This window comes from Pseudochaenichthys georgianus, chromosome 10 (genome assembly GCF_902827115.2).
Source record: "Pseudochaenichthys georgianus chromosome 10, fPseGeo1.2, whole genome shotgun sequence".
Lineage (NCBI taxonomy): Eukaryota > Metazoa > Chordata > Actinopteri > Perciformes > Channichthyidae > Pseudochaenichthys > Pseudochaenichthys georgianus.
Genome location: NC_047512.1, coordinates 2197262 through 2217271, shown reverse-complemented (window position 1 = coordinate 2217271; position 20010 = coordinate 2197262). Strand labels below are relative to the sequence as shown.

Below are 20010 nucleotides of genomic sequence, written 5' to 3'. Positions count from 1 at the left end.
TGTTCTCTTTAGTTCAGTTTCCATTGTCGCATAAGACTGATCCAGATAGCTCCTGAATGTTTTCCTATCTGACCATGGCTGTCCTCTGTCTCTTCCTATCTGACCGTGGCTGTCCTCTGTCTCCTGCTATCTGACCGTGGCTGTCCTCTGTCTCCTGCTATCTGACCGTGGCTGTCCTCTGTCTCCTGGTGGCTGTCCTCTGTCTCCTGCTATCTGACCGTGGCTGTCCTCTGTCTCCTGCTATCTGTATATTTTGCGCAGTCTATCTCTGCTCACGCTGCTGCGTCAGCGTGTTCTCCTGCGTGTTGGCCATGTGTTGCACTGGAGCCAGACTTCAGCCGAGCACGTACGAACTGCGCATGCGTGAGTGGCAATAACTCTCCTTACCAGCAGGCAGCGGTAGTGTGTATTCGTCATTCAAAACAAGCAACAACCGGAAAACAGAGAAGAAGAACTACGTGTGTGTGTGTGATATAAATAAACAACAGCTATGTGCGTTATTGGGTTCGGGAGCAGAAGTTTCTCTCACACCTAGGGGTTTTTAAATCTACTCTTAAAACACACTTCTTCTCCCTGGCCTTTTAGTCAGAGCGGAGCACGACTCCTGACATGTCCCTGTGTTTTTTTATATATCTGTTGTAATTTATTGTGATTGTAGTAATGTGTTTTTATGTGATTGTAGTATTTATTACATGTACAGCACTTTGGCCCGACCAAAAATCGCTTTTAAACTTGCTTTATAAATAAAATTAGATTTTATTTGACAGTACACCTCAAATACATCACTACACAACCTGTGGTATAAGGGAATGACATGTTTATAATATGCTGCAAAACACAACAGATATGCAGGGTTGCGAGTCTGTTTCTAAGGCCATTTTATTTTTGGTAGTCTGATCATTTTAACAATAGGATCAAACTGAAAACATCGTAAATGTGTTCTAGATACATGAATCCTTGGTTCTTTTAGACCAGAACAGACTGCTAACTCAACAGGAACTATAAAAAACATCCCAATCAAAGTTTAAAGTCACAACATTTTATTAAACAAGCAGATTATTGGAGAAACTACTCGGCAGATTAATGAACAGTGAAACTCGCTCTGGACTTTAAGGTGAATACTTTACGAAAAAGTTTTCCCACACTCTTAACACCACTATGGTTTTAAGAGTGTATGAACACGAAGATGTGATTTGAGAACATCTGATCTAGTGAACGTTTTCCCACACTCTTCACAGCTGTATGGTTTTTCTCCAGTGTGAATACGTTGATGTGTTTTGAGACCACCTAATGTAGTGAAAGTTGTCCCACACTCTTCACAGCTGTAAGGTTTTTCTCCAGTATGAATATGTTGATGTGATTTAAGAGCACCTGATGTAGTGAACGTTTTCCCACACTCTTCACACCAGTACGGTTTTCCTCCAGTGTGAATAAGGTGATGTGTTTTGAGACTACTTGATTGAGTGAAAGTTTTCCCACACTCTTCACACCAGTACGGTTTTTCTCCAGTGTGAATAAGGTGATGTGTTTTGAGACTACTTGATTGAGTGAAAGTTTTCCCACACTCTTCACACCAGTACGGTTTTTCTCCAGTATGAATACGTTGATGTGATGCGAGATCACCTGACCTACTGAAAGTTGTCCCACACTCTTCACACCTGTAAGGTTTTTCTCCAGTATGAATACGTTGATGTGATGTGAGAGCACCTGATTGAGTGAACGTTTTCCCACATTCTTCACAGCTATACGGTTTTTCTCCAGTGTGAATATGGTGATGTGATTTGAGATTACTTGATGTAGTGAAAGTTTTCCCACACTCTGCACAGCTGTAAGGTTTTTCTCCAGTGTGAATATGCAGGTGGCTCTTTAAATGTCCAGATGTTGTAAAGGATTTGTCACATTGCTGACAGCTGTGACGTCTCTCTCTTCCTTTCGGTTTCTAGAACAGACGGACAGAGAAAGAGGTAAAGTCAATCTAAAAAGCATAAATACACAAGTTAACACAATAAAAACTCACTTAATATAAACCTTGAGTTAACAAAATACTACTTATCAACTGTTTGTGTTTATTATATTTGATACAGTAATACTCTAACCAAAGTATATACCAGAGGTGGGGGACTCGCATATTTTTTGACTTGAGACTTGCTTGACTAACATTGATAAAAGACTCGACTTGACTTCGTATTCATGACTTGAGACTTGACTTAGGCGTGAGACAGATGACTCGAAAGGACTTTACTTTTTAAAAAAAATATTTGCATTGTACGAAGCCCCTAGAGGGCAATGAAAGAAAAAAAAAAAGAGAGAAAGTATCTCGTTCGCAGGAGAAAGTAGTAAGTGGAGCGCACAGGAGACAGCCATTTCATTACAGACTGTTATGTTTATGTGGGGAAATACATACATTATTTGAGATACATTTCAAACACGGACTTCATTTTAGGGACATTTCAGCCAGCTACGTTTTAACCACGTGCACGTCTATACACACTATTACGTTCCCTACTGGGCTAGGGGAACCAAAGGGAAGCAACACAAACCAGAGTGGAATTGGTAAAAGTGCTCTAATAGAGCCCTTCGTGCCAAATGGAGTCGAAAGCTTTATTGAAATCAATGAAACAAGTGAATATCTTAACATTTTGTGTTTGGTGTACATGTTTGTTAACCAAAGTATGAAGGGTATACACATGGTCGGTGGTGCGGTGTTTTGGGAGGAAGCCAATTAGATTTTTACTCAATATGGATTGTTGGTTAACCTGTTAAGCCCGAAGGTTCCCGCCGACGGGGACCCTGGGTTTTTCTTTCACAACACTGTGTCTCAGGGCATCTTAATATTTAAAAACCTATTAATGTGTTATACCAGATTAACGAGAAGAATCTCAGCTAACTGACAATATGAACCATTTTTACAGAAACAAAACACAAGTCTCACAAGAGACGTTAGCATTAGCCCTAAGCTAAAACGGGCAGATGCTACTTCCGGTGCTAACTAGCAAAAACCATCATTAAAACTTAATATTTTCTGCACAAACTACATATCATCTGAAAGCTGATACTCCACAGATTATTTTTGTTATAAGTATCATCACTGTAGGACACAAACTCACTGAGCTAGCAGCCAGAATAGAGAAGAAAAAAAACAACAGTTTTCAAAACCATAACAATAATTATGTCTTTCCGTTGCTGTTTTGTGATCAAAGCTCTTGTTCAAGGGAATAAAAACGCTGCTTAAGGTTAATCCAATGTCTCTTAGTCACTTTAGAATTGTTCCTGATAATCTATCATTACATTCATGGCAGCAGAGTAGGTACAAAGTTTCGCAGTTCCGAGCTAATGCCGTTTACGCAAACCTCTCTCTACTTGACATAAGTGTTTAGCGGGACTTACTAACTGTCACTCGATTCTATTGGCTCCAACGGTTCAGAAAAGGTGTCAATCACCCAAATCGACCAATGGGTTCCAAAGATATGATCCTAGTATAAACTACGCCCACTCCGGCTCCATTACGCATTACGCAGCCAGAAGGGAGAGCTTCACCACCGAGCAGGTGCTAGAGATGCTAGCTGACGATAGCTTTGATCATACCAGATTACTCTTCGTCGGATGATGAAGATCTCCTCCAGCCAGACCTGGATCCGGACAGTAGTGACTCGGATGTTGAACTTCTACACCAGGTATGTAATCTCTCTGTTTTTATATATTACTTATGTGTTTGGTGAAACTGCGTCACAGTGCTAGCTTAGCCAAGATTAGGCAAAATGCTAAATAGTGTTACTTGTCTTTTTGGAGTTACATTTTCTAAATGAATGGCCAGTGAATGAATATATATATGTGTTTACTTATTTATTTGGCGTAATATTATTCATTTATTGTCCAATATTATCCTTTTTATATTACTTTTGTGTTTGGTGGAACTGCATCAGTGTTAGCTTAGCCAACAGGAATTATTAGCCGAAATGCTAAATAGTGTTACTTGTCTTTTTGGAGTTACATTTTCTAAATGAATGGCCAGTGAATGAATATATATATATATGTGTGTTTACTTATTTATTTGGTGTAATATTATTCATTTATAGTCCAATATTATCCTTTTTATATATTACTTATGTGTTTGGTGGAACTGCATCACAGTGTTAGCTTAGCCAAGAAGCTACAGGAATGATTAGGCAAAATGCTAAATGGTGTTACTTGTCTTTTTGGAGTTACATTTTCTAAATGAATGGCCAGTGAATGAATATACATGTGTTTATTTATTTGGTGTAATATTATTCATTTATAGTCCAATATTATCCTATAAGTATAAGCCAGTGAATTAATCTAATCTCTTTGTTAGATGAGGTGTGACCCCAGCAGGACTGTGTACTGCAGGAAGTGCCAGGTCCCTCTGTGCTTCACTGTCAAAAAGAACTGTTTCAGGGAGTGGCACGACCTAAATACGGGAACATTCAGGTAGGTATAAAGTTCAGGTAGGTATAACATTTTGCGAGTGTTTATTTAAAAATAATAATACTTGTTTTTATATACCGAGTGTGATTTTATTGTATAGTGTGTTGGTAAAATATTTGTTGTTTTTACAAACCTACAGTGTGGTTTTATTGTATAGTACGTTGGTAAAATGTTTATTGTTTTTACAAACCTACAGTGTGGTTTTATTGTATAGTACGTTGGTAAAATGTTTGTTTTTACATGCCTATAGTGTGTTGGTAAAATGTTTGAAATAAATCTGCCCCAGTTGGAGTCAAATGTTACCTATGTTTCCGTTTTTTTTATTGTGAAAGTACACCTACACACAATGACCTACAGTGTAGTTTTATTGTATAGTGCGTTGGTACAGTTACATACACACACAGCTACACTTACACATACACACCTACACATACCCACACAGCTACACTTACAAGAATATTTTTTATATTTTTTTAAGACATTTTTGTTTGTGTGGGTTGAATGAATACCTATAGTGATGATTCAATGTAATGCAATGATTTCTATAGTCTGGTACCTGAAAAAGGTCAAATGGCACTGATGGAACCAAATGTGCCCTAATCTTATTCCGCCTGGACTTTATTTTCATAAACCTCTCTAAAAAGGTCAAATGTCACTTGTTTTGCATCAATCTTGATACAGGGTACTTATTATATGTTATACTTTGGATTCCTAAAGCTTTTAGGCTACTAACCCATCATTCAAGGTTGGTCTTCACTATAAGTAATGGGTTTTCTTTAGGCGGAGACAGGAATTTACATTTTTTTGCTATGTTCCATCTGAATTTACTCTAACACAGACAAATCTATATTGATTCTGACACTTCTACATCCAACTCACATATGTAACCTTGCTTTGATAACAACAATTATTCATATAAACCTTTTAGAGGTGAAGTTATACTAATTTGTTCTGGGAATGTCATTTTCGAGCCTGAAACCTGAAAAACAGTCTTGGGGTTTAACAGGTTAAGGAAATCTTGTATTCTTTTATTTAGAATGCTACAGAATAATTTCCCCAGACAGCTGCTGACACAGATGCCACGGTAGTTATTAGGGTCTGATTTGTCTCCACTCTTATGAATGGGGGAAATGAGCCCTTTGTACCAGATGTCAGGAAAACATCCTGACTGCAATACGATATTGAACAGCTTTAACACTGTACCCTGCATCTCTGGGGTGCTGCATCTGAGCATTTCGTTTTTAATGTTGTCTGGGCCACAAGCTTTCCTTGGCCGGAGAGATTGTGTCTACTCTTCCCAAGTAATTGGGAAATCAAGGGGCTTTTGGTTGTCTGTAATAGTTTCTTCTAATGTTTGGAGTTTCTCTTTTGTAATACATTGATCTGAATTCATTAGATTTATTGGTATGTCTTTGTACAAACTTTCAAAATGTTCTCTCCAGATGTCACCGTTTTGGATGGGTAATGCTTGTGGTTGTTTTGTGTTGAAGTTGTTCCACAGATCCCAGAATTGATTTTGATCAATGGCTTTCTCAATATCCTCAAGTTTCATGTGGGTATAGTTTTGTTTTTTGTTCCTTTTTTGTACATTTATATTTGTTTAAAACGTCATTGTATCTAATATGTAAGGCTGGGTTTTTTGGTTGCTGATGTTTTTCATTTGCTATTTTTCTCAGGTCTTTTCTGATGGTCTTGCATTCCTGGTCAAACCATGTGTCAGCCAACAGGCTTCTGCTTTTTGATAAGGTCAGCTTTAATAGCTGCCTTCTGAAATATCATATTGATATAATCAATGGCCATGTTTACACCATCTTTGGTAGGAACATATTGACTTTGGTCAAATAGTGACATGTCATTCATCAGATCAGGTGAGTTCAAGGCCATGGTGAATTTGTCTCCACTGTCTGGGGCCCATCTGTAAGTAGGATGTAATGTGTACAGCTTACTGGGTTCCCTTGTTGTGTCACTCATTGGACCTGAGAGTTTAAAGAACACATTGATTTGGTTGTGGTCTGAAAAGGGGGATTGCTGTCTGACAGTGAATGCACTGATAGTGGAGGGGACCATGTCAGTGATTGCATAGTCTACTACACTAGACCCTAGAGTTGAGGGGTATGTGAATCTCCCTAAAGAGTCCCCTCTGAACCTCCCGTTCACTATGTACAGGCCTAAGGCCCGACAGAGATGCACTATCTCTTTGCCATTCTGATTGACTTCAGAGTCAGGGCTGTTCCGATGGCTGACGGTTGGTGTGGTAAACAGGGGGGGCTCACCAAATACATGGTGGCTGCCCTGTGGTTCTATGACATCAGGTTCAATTCCTGTTCGTCCGTTCATATCTCCAGTTAGAAGCACATTTCCCTGGGCCTGAAAATAGGCGATTTCTGAATGGAGAGTTTCAAAAATGTCTTCTTCAAAATAAGGAGAATCTACTGGGGGTATATAAATAGCACACACGTATAGATTCCTGTCAGTTATGCCCAGGGTTTGATCTAACCTTAGCCAAATGTGTGATTTACCTTGTTTTACTACTGAGATCTGACAGCAAAGATCTCCTTTATACCACACCAAGATCCCCCCCGATGTTCTGCCCTGCGTATGTTTTTTGATTTTATAGAGGGCACCATGACTTCATTATAACCTGGAGGACAGTGAGTGAGCAGATCATTTTTACACCATGTTTCTGTTAATATAATTAGATCAACATCTTTGATAGATTCTAAGATCTCTGGATTCTCACTCTTGACCTCAAAGGTTGAGTGGAGTCCCTGAATATTCAGGGGCAGCTTATATGAAAAGAACGCATATTTTTTTCAAAAACAAACAATCAAAATGAACCTGTATAGTGAGACAAATATTTAAAAAAAAAAAACTGGGTGTCCAACCAGTCAGAGGTTAAGAGCCACATGTTTTCTATGTTACTGCAAAGAGCCACATCAAACACACAGTCAATGATACCGCTTGTTTCAGTTTTTTGTTTTCTGGAGACAAGATTTCAACCACGTCACTGAGGTATTTTTGTGGCATTGTTGGTGATTTTAACATCCACGTTGACAACCCCCAGGACAGAGGGGCTGTTTGTTTGTAGCCTTTATTTAAACCAGGTGAAGCCCCTTGAGATCAAAAGATCTATTTTTCAGGGGTGACCTGCAAAATAACTATGTCTTGATAACGATGGACTGACTCAGCATGTGACGGAGCCCGCTCACAATAAGGGGCACACCCTAGACTTAAGGATCACAAAGGGTCTGAATATCTCTGAGGTTGTGGTGACTGATGTTGCGCTCTCTGATCATTCCTTTGAGAGCTCCATTTCTGTTCACACAAATGTTCAAAAAGAGGTAACCACAAAGCGATATTTAACTGAAAATACTAGGGAAATGTTTACTCGGAATGTTTCTTCCACACTTGCCCCTGCTAACATCTCAGTAAATGAGCTAGTAGATCATTTTAATTCAAAAATGAAAATGTTATAGATGCCATTGCTCCAACTAGGGCAGGGGTCTGCAAACTTTTTGACCAAAAGAGCCATTTTGCTCCTTTTTCCAAAACATTTTTTTTGTCTGGAGCCGCAAAACATATTTCATAGTTTTTTATTGTTATATCAGACGAAAACTACAGTTTTTTGCATTTATTAGGCTATTTATTACATGATATAAAACTGTTAACCTCTAATAAGAAACAAAGAACTCTTATAAGGAGAATTAAAAATAATACACCGGCCTACTGTAAAATAAATTAAACACAGCACTTGGGGAGTCCTCTGCACATTTGAAGAGAAACAAAATATTATTAAAATGGGCCCACTTTGAAATAAATAAAACGTATAGCTGCACCCTAAAAAGAGTTAAAGGTAGGGTAGGTAAGAATGGAGAAACCAGCTCAAGTGCGCTAGAATTTGAAAGTACACAACCGGAAAAAATATGCCTCTTCCTTCAGACTTTCTTACAGAGCCCAGTGTTTCCCCTATATACAAATAGTGGCGGCGCAGCGCCGCTGCTGAAATATGCACGCCGCTGCTAGGGGGCGCCAGCCAGTACCCAAAAAAAATAAAATGTAATTCTTAAATTATAATAAGTGGCGACCCTTTTTCTTTTTTGATTGTTTGTTATGTGGATTTGTAGTATTTTTGTTACTGTATGTTCAATAAAGGTGTATTTTTGCTAAATGTTGAGACATTGCCACTGTATGTACTAGGCAGGGCCGATTTTTGGTATTAACAGGCGGTCGCCTTGGGCGCCAGATCTGGGGGGCGATGCGCTGGTAGCTCTGGGAGGGAAAAAACATTTTTGTCCGTTGGCGCTCATCCAAATTTTCGGCCTTGATGTAACAACATTCATAATTAAGTAAATGTAACACCCTTTTCACCCCGGTTACACTTTTCATTTGCCCTGTACGATGCGCTGTAAGTGATGAAAGTTGGGGATGTTGGCTTATCAGGCGCCCGCAGCTCACAGCCAAAGTGCGAGCGAGAGAGCGAGCGAGGGAAAGGGAGCACCGGTACCGGCGCTGTTGTTATTAGAATCTAGTGCTTGTAGCGCTAACGGATATAAGAAGTAGATGTTTCTACAACCAGGGTGGAGGAGAGCTCTCCTGTCAGACTGAGAGGCTCAGTGAGGTAAAGGACTCTTGAGTGTTTAGATTTGTGTTTAGTTAATTTTAGTCTAAGTTATCTCAGTGGGTCTCAAACGTTTTGACCACAAATTATGTAAACACATATTTCCAAGGCACTCCTTTATAATTATTAGGATAAATAAAAACAGGTTTGAAATCATTCCAATGTATACTATAGGACAGTAATCCAAAAATATCGTTTAAAGTTGGAGAGATACAAAAATATGCATAAATAAATAAATTAAGTAAAATAAGTTAACTAGGTCAAATAAGATATGAATGAACAACAAAAATCAAATAAGCTACATTTATTTGTTATTGGCTATGGTAGGTTATTGGTTATGTTCACATACTTATTTGATTATTCAAATGTAAACCGATCTTTTTCATATGGGTGTTTTAGAGTTCCCCTAGATCAGGTCTCTAGTAATTGTGTGCTCAAAGTGCACCAGATTGAAGCTTTTACTTTAAAATGTTCAAAAAAATCTTCCCGGGGGGGCATACCCCCAGACCCCCCTAGAGGATGTGACCACCCTTCAATTCAAATATGTTCATACAATAATGAATACATTTGAAGCTATTTTGAAGTATATGAACTATGTCAATACGTTTCTGTTTTTGTATTTGCCTTTTGTAGAGATTTTTCATTTATTCCACGTGCTCCACGCTCACATTATGCTGGGCCCACGTGCCTTAGCACCGCTACTATGACTCCATCCTAGGGGAAACACTGGAGCCCCTCCTCCAACACACACGAACGCGCACATGACCAATGAGGGCACGAGATACGTTTGTGCACAGATGGAAGGCTGACAGGCAGTTAGGCCATCCAGTTATTTTAGCCGGGCCAGCTCAGATGATTGATCGTGCTTTTTACAGCGCTACGGCTTCCAGAGATTAATTTTTGTATGTATTTATTGTCAAAGCATTTAATATATTCATTGCTATCGGGACGTTAAGAGCATTCCATGGAATATAAAAAAAAAAAAACCTGAAATAAATTACATTGAAATATGACTGACGATCGTCAGCTGTCTTCCTCTCCCTTGTTGTTCCTCGATACGTAAAGGCTGCACCACCGTTGACAACTTCTCTCTAAATATCAAACATACCAGTAAACCAGCATCGTTTGCTGTGAAAGCATATAACTCTGTCCACGCAGAATTAAATCCTGTGTTCCTCCGGTACTTTTCTTTGATTTATCCATAGTTCTCTCATCGAGCCGGGGGTTATTCGCCTCCAAGAAAAGGCGCTCGCGCGGGACCGTAGCAGGATGTGACGCATATTTTAGTTGACCTAATTAAAACCGTTTTGTTTTTTATTTATGTGTCACAGTATCACCTCAAAATACAAGATACGAAACATTTTCAACCATGCAACACAAAAAAATATAAATATAAATATAAATAGTCCTACAAATACTTTAACCTGTTAAGCCCCAAGCCTGTTTTTCAGGTTTCAGGCTCGAAAATGACATTCCCAGAACAAATGACCATATCTTCCCTTCTAAAAAGAGTTAAATTAATAATCTTTTTTCTCAAAGTAATGATAAACGTGTGAGTTGGATGTAGAAAAGTCAGAATCAATATAGATGTTTTTTTATTTTAAAGAAAATTCAGATTGAACATGGTAAAAAACTGTAAATTATAGTGTCCGTCCAAAAGATATTTTGTACGTATAGTGAAAACTAACCTTGGATGATGGGTTAGTAGACTAAAAGCTTTAGGAATCCAAAGTACAACATATAATAAGTACCCTTTATCAAGATTGATGCAAAACAAGTGATATTTGACCTTTTTAGACAGAGTTAGCAAAAAAAACCTCTTCTTCGATTTTGACACGTGACATCTCTTTCTGACCGTTAGAGCCAATAGAATCCAAGGGAAATCGTCCCGCACACACTCATGTTTAAAAAAAAGGTTGCGTCTTCGCGCATTCAATCTTGCTACAGAGCGTAGGAATGGCCTGCTCTGATATTTGAAAACGGAATTGCAGTTTTATTGCTTATAGATTATCAGAACATTTCAAAGGGGACACAGCCACATTGGATATGAACCTATGGATTAACTACAGCATCGTTTTAATGCCATTGAAGACCAGTTTTGACCAGACAAAACCAAGGTAAGCCATGTTAGCGTTTTAGGCTACCTTGCGCCACATGTTTTGATGTACGTTTTTGTTGATAATGTCGCGAGTTTGTATCTTTCAGTGTTGAGGTGGGCAACGTTAGATGTCTTTACGATCATAAACGATGTGTTGGATGTGCAGCTAGGATAAGTAATAAGGGAGCTAGGAGTGATTTTCGGTGTAGTAATAGGTTAGCATTTTTCGCTCTGGGCTAATTCAGAGGGTCAGTGTTAGCATTGTGTGTTTTTTGAGAAAAAAAATGAAAAAGATCAGTTAAATTAGTTTTTTCCCGTTATATGGATATTAAATATGAAGGTTCCTTAGACGTTGTTTCCTGCAAATGACGCGATTTTGGCCCCGGAACCGAGTCTGTGGGGTTTAAGAGGTTAAAAAACAGTTTGGATGTGTTCCAGTCAGGCTTTCGTCCAAACCACAGCACTGGGACCACTCTTGTAAAAGTGTTCAATGACATCCACTTATGGCGCATTTCCACTGCAGGGCCTCGCACGGCTTAGTACGGTATAGGTAGGCCAGGCTCACTTTATGCGGCGTTTCCAATACAGTTTAGAAACTGGAGCAGTAACCATAGTAACGCAGTGTAGGCGGAGCCATGACGTCATCTTCAATGTGAACCACAAAACCAACATCAGCCGTTAGGTGTTAGCACTCAGAGCTCCTCATATATGTTCAGAAACTAAACCGAAGTTAAACAAGTACAAACCACAGACTGTCTGTGTCATGGAGAATACAGTCGCTGGTTTATTTATGTCTGTAGGCCGTTGTTGTGAGTGTGGACGGTCAGAGCATATACTGCGTTAGCTTAGCCGATCTCCATTCAGAGAACCCGCAAGGTTTTTCGCCTGCCGTCTGTCTGCAGACTTGTCAAAGCATTAATTTGTGGTTTTTACTAACCAGTAGGAATGTAACGACATATTGAATATCGCGGTAAATAAATGTCTCAATCAGAGGTCTCGTTAACCGAATATTTTCCGTCTATGACGAATTTTTTTAAACAATGATGGAAAACTCTGAAAGCAGTCCGTCATTTTGACGGATTAGAACAAACTCTGAACAGCGCCAAAGTTTCTGCCAAAAAGGAAATTATACCGTTTCCAAAACCAACTGTACAAATCATTGAAATGTCTGTGAGTTTTGGCTTTACGCTGTGCGCACTCCCGCGAGGTGCAGTGGGCATGCATAACACGGCGCTAACAGTTCACAAGCGTGCGTCGCGCCCCCCGTTGACAGTTCACGACCGTGCTCCCCCCCCCCCGTTGACAATTCTCTCTCAACATGAACCTAAAACAGATAACACAAAAGGACATCGTATTTACAGGGCTCCATGTACATACCTAGAGACATTGACAAGAATCAACAGTATATTTATATCTCGCCCTGTCAATAAGCCTCACCTTCTTGGCAAAAACTGTATTGTTTTTGAAGTGGTGGAGAGAAAAGGCACAGTTTGACCCACTGCTGTCACCCATGGCCAAAGCATATCTATATATATATATATATTTAATCGCGATATTATCGTACCGTGAGTTATTGGTATTGTTACATCCCTACTAACCGGTATCAGTATGTTACTTCGGCAAAACTGCTCCACCTGTTAGAAATCATAAATCTGCTCAAAGATTGTTGGTCACCCTGTCAGAGACTTTCTGACTTGCTGATTTTACTCTAGCATAGTCCAAAGCATCTTCGCCACAAATAGCTGAATAAGCCTCCCGTGCTCGCCCAGTGAGTACACACTGAAGTAACAGCACTTTGTCCCAATCTGACCAGTTTCTTGCCTCTGCTATGTGTTCAAATAGAGTAAAAAAAATGTCAGGGTCACGCTCATTCAACTTTGGCACTAACCGCAAGTAAGAAATAATATCGCCACTACCTGGTGCCGACCTATCAGAACCATCCTCCACCGGAGCAAGCTTGCCCTCTCCAATCAGCCGTAATCTAGCATATTCCACCTCAAATGTCATCTTTCCACCTCCAGCACCTTCTCACATTTCATCTTTCCCACCTCCAGCACCTTCTCCACCTCTAAACGCTTCTCTGCCTCCTGCTGCTGACCCCTCAACTTCTCCTGCTCCATCCTCAACTCCAACGTCTGATTAAACTGCATGGCCAAAAGCTCCTTTTGCTGCTCGAATGTCAAACCAGCCGTCTGAACCACTACTGGCACGACCCCTGCCGCACCAGACTCGCTCTTCTGCAACACTCCCCGCTCAAACAAAGATGACAGCTTTAATCTCACTGTTTCCGCTTGCTCCCTACAACAGCAACTTCATAATGCTCTGCTATTTCGACCAACTGCGCCTTCTGGCAATCATCCAAGAAAGATACTGAGGGCGCATCCACAAACGCCGACAAAGAGGCCATAATCTATTGCCTATCCCCAATCAGAAAGCAAAGTATTAAACTGTCAACACGCCTGGGCAAAGACAAAACCCAACAGAGGATTTCCCCCCCAACTGCCCAACCAAAATCTTCCTAATCTCACCTCGTCTTCATGTGGCTTGCGGCGGGTAATTACGCACTGCAACCCGGCGGATTTATGGAGCGACCTGCACGCAGGCAACACCAGAGGATGTGCCCCCGAGACAGCTGTCCGAAAACAGCTGACACTAACCACATCGCCACAACACTATGAAAACAAACAGACGCAACCCAGGGGGAAACGCCACTTAAGCCTAGCGGGGGAAACTCTTTACAAAAGCGTAACAAGCAGCAACGTCTTACCTTCTGATTGGCACACAAAACCTGACGCCATGTCAAACACTAAAGCTTCCTGAAACCCAAAAACATGATGTGTCCCCCAAATAGCAGCGCCGAGCCAGCACACAGCTGGACCACCTCAACTAATTAGCTGCTCAAATGACGCCATGTGCTCTGAGCACGACACTAACTTTTAACCCAATAACCCGTAGGACGAGCCCCCATTTGTTATGACCTGGCTCAAAAGGCCACAACAAAAAGGAGACGCACCATGCCAACGGTTATCAAAACATGTTTATTTAAAGGAAACAATCCAAATGAAATGAAGTGCAGCAATAAGTAAGGCATGAGGTGTGGACGTCAGTGGTATCAGTCGTGTAAATCAGTGTGAGAAAAAGTTTTTAGAGAGTACTTGTCCATGGACAAGTGAGTTTGGAAATGTACTTGTCCGAATACATTTTTCAGTTGTCCAGAATGGACAAATATTGGGGCCACTGGAATCTTCTTCTTCGTCATCGTATTTTACATTTTCCCACGGTTTTTACAACACCGCTAACGTAAGTGAGCGGTAAGATGTTACTGCATCACATATAGGGTTGGTTATCGTTTGGATTTTAACGATTCCGGTTCTGCTTTTCGATTCCGGTTATTTTCGGTTCTCGATTCCGGTTCTTTGAGAGGGTAAAAGTAAGTCCCATGACAAACTGGGAGAAAAATATATTTATGAAAACATTAAGTCAAATCTGTATTCCTATTTACAAATCACTTCATATTGTTTAATTTCTTACGGTTATTGAATACAATATTTAAAAATAATCTCTGCATTGTTTAGTTAGTTCTAAGTGGTGCAGTTTGAGAATGTACAACTGGCCCAGTGTCCTCTGATATAACACTGCAACCTGCCTGTGAGACAGAGTCCAACCACACATGTCCAACACATAGGCCTAATAATAATAATAATAATAATAATAATAATAATACATTATTATTATCTCAAAAAGAGAGATGCTAACAAATAATCTAGGAAGTTTAACCACTTGGATAAAACCGGAGGTGACAAGTCTCAGTGTCATCCTGGACTCAGATTTGAACTTCAACGCCCATTTAAACAAAGTGACCAAAATAGCTTTCTTTCATCTCAGAAACATAGCGAAGTTAAGACCATTCATAAATCAAAATGATGCAGAGAAGCTAATTCATGCTTTTATATCTAGCCGACTAGACTACTGCAATGCACTATTCACTGGTCTCCCCAAGAAAGCTAGACTCCAGCTCATTCAAAACTCTGCAGCTAGACTACTAACGAATACCAAAAGGAGGGAACACGTTAGTCCTGTCTTAGCTACTCTACACTGGCTTCCTGTAACTTTTAGAATTGATTTTAAGGTGCTTCTCCTCATATACAAAGCTCTAAATGGACAAGGACCCAGCTACATTGCTGACTCTCTAATGAACTACACACCCGCCAGAACACTGCGATCATCAGATGCAGGTCTATTAGAGGTCACCAGAAAGAGTCATAAGAAGATCGGCGATGCAGCCTTTGTAAACCACGTTACCCAACAATATTAGGGAAGCCAATACATTAGGCATTTTTAAAAGGCTCTTTACCAAAGCAAATCTCTTTACCAAAGCATTTTACTGATTTTACAATATTATACTGCACTATTCTCTGTGATTGACATTGCACTATTTCTCTGTTTTATTCCCCATGTTTTTATTTTTAATTATTTTATCCCACTTTATGCTTTGCTCTTGCTGCTTGTTTTACACTGATTGTATGTCTTGTTTTTTACTGATGTAAAGCACTTTGAACTGCAATCCCCTGTATGAAAGGTGCTATACAAATAAGTTATTATTATTATTATATTTATAGCCTATAGGCCTAGCGCTTTTCTACAACTCAAAAACGCTTGCACATGTCCTGCAATACACATGCTGCAGCTGCCCAGCTGCTCACTGTTTGTAAAAGTAAATAAATAGTATTTTCATTTCAATAATGTACTTTCTATACCCTGCTTCATAAACAATACTAACATGACATCCCTGTGCTCCTCCGAGTCTGGGGGTCCGGGGATGTGAGGACAGCGCGAGGACACAGACAGGGAGGCTGCTTCACTTCATAAAGGAAATGGCGGTCAATATTAACGACACAGGAGCTAAAACGCTTAATAACCTTCATTACGTGTTAGAGAAAGAACATAAGAAAGTTTGACAAAGATGAGGCTGTTAAACAGGCAGCGGATCCGCTGTGTGTAGAAAGAGAGAGAGAGATAGACGCTGAGCTGCACCGTGCAGCGATCAGCTGACACGGAGCATAGAGAGAGAGCGCTGCGGTCCGCGGGGCTCGGCCTCGCCTCCTGTCCTCACTACTCTTAATCCTGGGACCGGACAATTGTTATTTTTTCCTTCCTACTCGGAACCGAGTTTTGCTTCCCAACCCGGCCACTGTGCTACACTTCCCGCCCCGCCCCCGTCTAACTGTACAGAAAGCGGCGAGATGCATTTCCTTAGGAATCGACAAGCAGAACCGAAACTAACATTTCTAAACGAACAATGGCGGACACGGACAATTTGCGAATGAGTTCTGCCTTTTGTAAACTGAATGTATCAATAATTTGTCAATAAATCGGGGCGAAAAACATCACTTGTCCACCGGACAAGTCAATTGAAAGATCTACTTGTCCGATATTATAAATAACACGTCCCGGACGGTGGGACGTGTACTTTTTCGCACACTGGTAAATGCAGGGTGAGGGTTGCATGAATGTGTATGTGTGAGAGTGTTGAGGTGCACAAAGTAAAGCAACTAAAGTAACAACAACATATACTCAACAAACCCAGGGGCCTGTAGGGAAAAGCAGAGAGAGCCCAGAGAGGAGCAGAGAGGCTCTGAATAGCTGCAGGACACCAGACCCAGGTGCCCTGAGTTACTGCAATCACTGCAAACACCAATCACCACAGCACAGACAGGACAGCCAGCTCCTCTCTCCTGATGCACCCACAGGGGCATCCCACAGACCATACTAACCTGAGAGGCTGTCCACCAGCATCACCTGGGACCCAAAGCATGCTCCAACAGAGAATCTGAACTGCTACCATCTGATGGAGATTCACTAAGTCAGCCTGAAGCATCCTTTGTGCTCCAGTCAGTCCTCTTATGCCCCTTTCACACCAGCGCCTTTTCAGCTCCGGCTCGGAGCTAGAGCCTGAAAAGCGCCGGGTGTTCCAGTTCACACCGGAGCTGCGCCGGCTCTTAGCTCCGGAATCCGCTTCATTTCCAGCTCCAAAAAATTGTCGGTCCAGAGGCAAGAGCTTTGGAGCTAAGAGGAGACGTCGCTTACGTCTCTCTTACGTCGAGGCGTGCAGGAAACTAAAGCCACCTCCCATGGGTCGACTGTCAGCCTGCCTACAAGCAGTAGTGCCTATAAACACACTTTATAAAGTCAGGCAACACTAACCAGGCTTCCGTGTGATCTGTTTATTTGTGACCTTACTTTGACCATCCGTTCACTGTTATCGATCATGTGGAGAGAGGCAGACGTGTTGTTTTGTATTATTGCAGCTATCGGATGCAAGTAGTCAGTTTAGCTTCGGTTGCTATGCCCAACATCACCCGTTTTATACCAGAGAAACTTTCATAACAGCGTTGTGATACCAAACAGTGTCAATTCAGACTGACACACATTCACTTAGGCTAAGGGGAACTAGGGATATGCATCAGCTGCTTGTGTGAGTCGGACAGTGAATACTTTAGAGCGGCCGCTGCAGTGTGAGCTAACCGGGAGCTAACGGGAGCTAACCGGGAGCTAACGGGAGAATAAACTCCTGTGGAAGAGCAGCACTGCAGCGGTCGGTAAATGCTGCAGAAACACATTAATAAACAATGAACCACGGCACTCTGGAGCAAAGTATAAGGTTGGAGAAGTCGTTATTCAATTTATTCTGGCTTCGTGTGATTAAAAGCAACACGATCATCGACCCGACGCAGTTGTTGTTGTTGTGAGCTGCCGTTGGGGAGCAAATCAGCGACGTAAACGGTGACGTCATGACGCAGCGAGGGCAGCTCTGGGCGCCAGTGGGCGGTGTGAACAGAGCGGGAGCTGAAAAGGGAAACCGGAGCTGAACCAGAAAAGCTCCCGCTCGGAGCTAGAAACTGAAAAGCGCTGGTGTGAAAGCCGCATGAGAGACATTTGGTTAACCTGTTAAGCCCTGAGCCTGTTTTTCAGATCAGATGCAGCCTGAAGGCTCTTTGAGCAGCTCTCACTGGTCCTGCTGTTATGTTACATGTTAGTTGTTTGTTTCTCATGTATTGTGTTTGTCTTATGTGTCTATGTTGATGTTACACATGGAGCTGCTGTGATGCAAGTCACATTTCAGACTTGATCTGACAACTAAAGAATCGTAGACAACAACGTTCTAACCTCTATCTAACCATATTGTGCATTCATATTGTATATTTCAAACGGGTTGTGATCTTTCATTTGGGGATAACAGTGTTAGGCATTCGTGAGGTGCAACAACGTGAACGTGAACCTTTCTGTTGGCTGCTTGTTAGCAGACCCTCCACGCGATAGCAGAGCGAACAGGTACAGCCAGCGAGGGATCATTGTCCACTAGTAAATCGATTGCAGATGGCGTCGTGCTCGCGGACGGATACAAAAATAATAATGAATGGGTCGGGAAATATCCTTTGGTGGCCGTTAAACCTGGGCGGCCCAAGTGAAGGCTCTGTGAGGGAAACCCTGGACGTGAATGTTGAATTGAGCCGTCCCTTACAGATACCATCTCTTCACGTATTAGTGATGGGAATCCCGGCTCTTTTTAGTGAGTCGGATCATTTGGCTCGGCTCACTAAGAAGAGCCGGCTCTTTCGGCTCCCAAGCGGCTCTTCGTGTTACCACAGTTTACCAGAGCCTCAGTTTCGCCGCTGCGAGGCTCCGGCGCTCGCAGTTCACGCGCGTGCTCCACTAGCACAGGAACACGCTTTGCTGGCGGTGAAAAGAATCCCACCAGACTCCTTTGCCCCTCCAGCAGAGGGATGTCCTTCTCCTGTTTCCTCATTTCAAGCGATAAAAACTCTTCTGGACGCCCTCGGCTCGAGTCCAGGGCGTTCCGAGCTGAATAAGGGCGTCAAATGACGGCAAGACGCCCGCCTGGTGGAAACGCTGGAATTAGGAATATATTGTGATGAAGTGCACACTGACCTGAGCTCCAGGAGTCTCCTTGTTCTCCTCCATGCTGCTCTCAGTGCTCCTTCTCCGGCATGTGGGGCTCTGAAATAATCAACACAACTACAGCTGACACAAAACAAGGACAACTCAATACAAACCGACACACACAAACCAAACTAATCCACAGCTACTTCGTAGGTTCATAGCAGAGGTGAGAAGTAACCAAGTACATTTACTCAAGTACTGTACTTAAGTACTATTTAGAGGTACTTTTACTTTGCTTGAATATTTCCATGTAATGCTACTTTTGTCTGCAGACAATAGGAGACATTAATAAAGCTGCTTCTCTGAAGAGGAGAAACTCACAGCTCCAGGACTCTGTAAGTCAGGAGAGAACTAGAAGACAACAAGTCAATAAAACTGAGGCTTCATCCTGTAACATAAAGGAGTTACCTCACAGAAACCAGTAATGCTAACGGCAATAAAGAAGAGTATACCGTCCTAACACAATATGCTGAAGGCACAAGGGGAGCGTTTACTCAAACTAAACGGTATGCATATAAACTTATGAATATACTGTGGATAAATAATGTTAGAGAAAGTCATTATTAAGGTATCACACACAACAAACACACACACACACACACACACAATTGATCCATTTAGTCAATGTGATGCTAAGCCGAGGAGAACATGATAGAAAGGTCAGATAGTTATTAACATTACATGCACATGACTTTAACCATTACGATAACAAGTTGGTTTTCTGTGTAAATTATTATTAATACAATACAAATATTTAGATATAATTCATCATAATCTGTGTAGCAACTCACATTCTAACTTACAGCTCACAGTTTGTTCACTTTTATTTCATTAAAATGACTTTATTCACATAGAAAGTGACATTAACGGTTGTGTTGAACCACGG

General features: G+C 41.3%; 1 protein-coding gene across 1 annotated transcript; it reads right to left on the bottom strand.

Annotated features, from left to right (window-relative positions):
* Positions 1-1023: 1023 nt before the first annotated feature.
* LOC139434681 (zinc finger protein 675-like) lies at positions 1024-19165 on the bottom strand. The gene is made up of 2 exons (XM_071204579.1): positions 19113-19165; positions 1024-1939 (listed from the first exon to the last, which is right to left on the bottom strand). Exons 1-2 carry the CDS (start codon positions 19143-19145, stop codon positions 1157-1159), a joined length of 816 nt encoding a protein of 271 aa, XP_071060680.1. The 5' UTR covers positions 19146-19165; the 3' UTR covers positions 1024-1156.
* Positions 19166-20010: the final 845 nt, after the last annotated feature.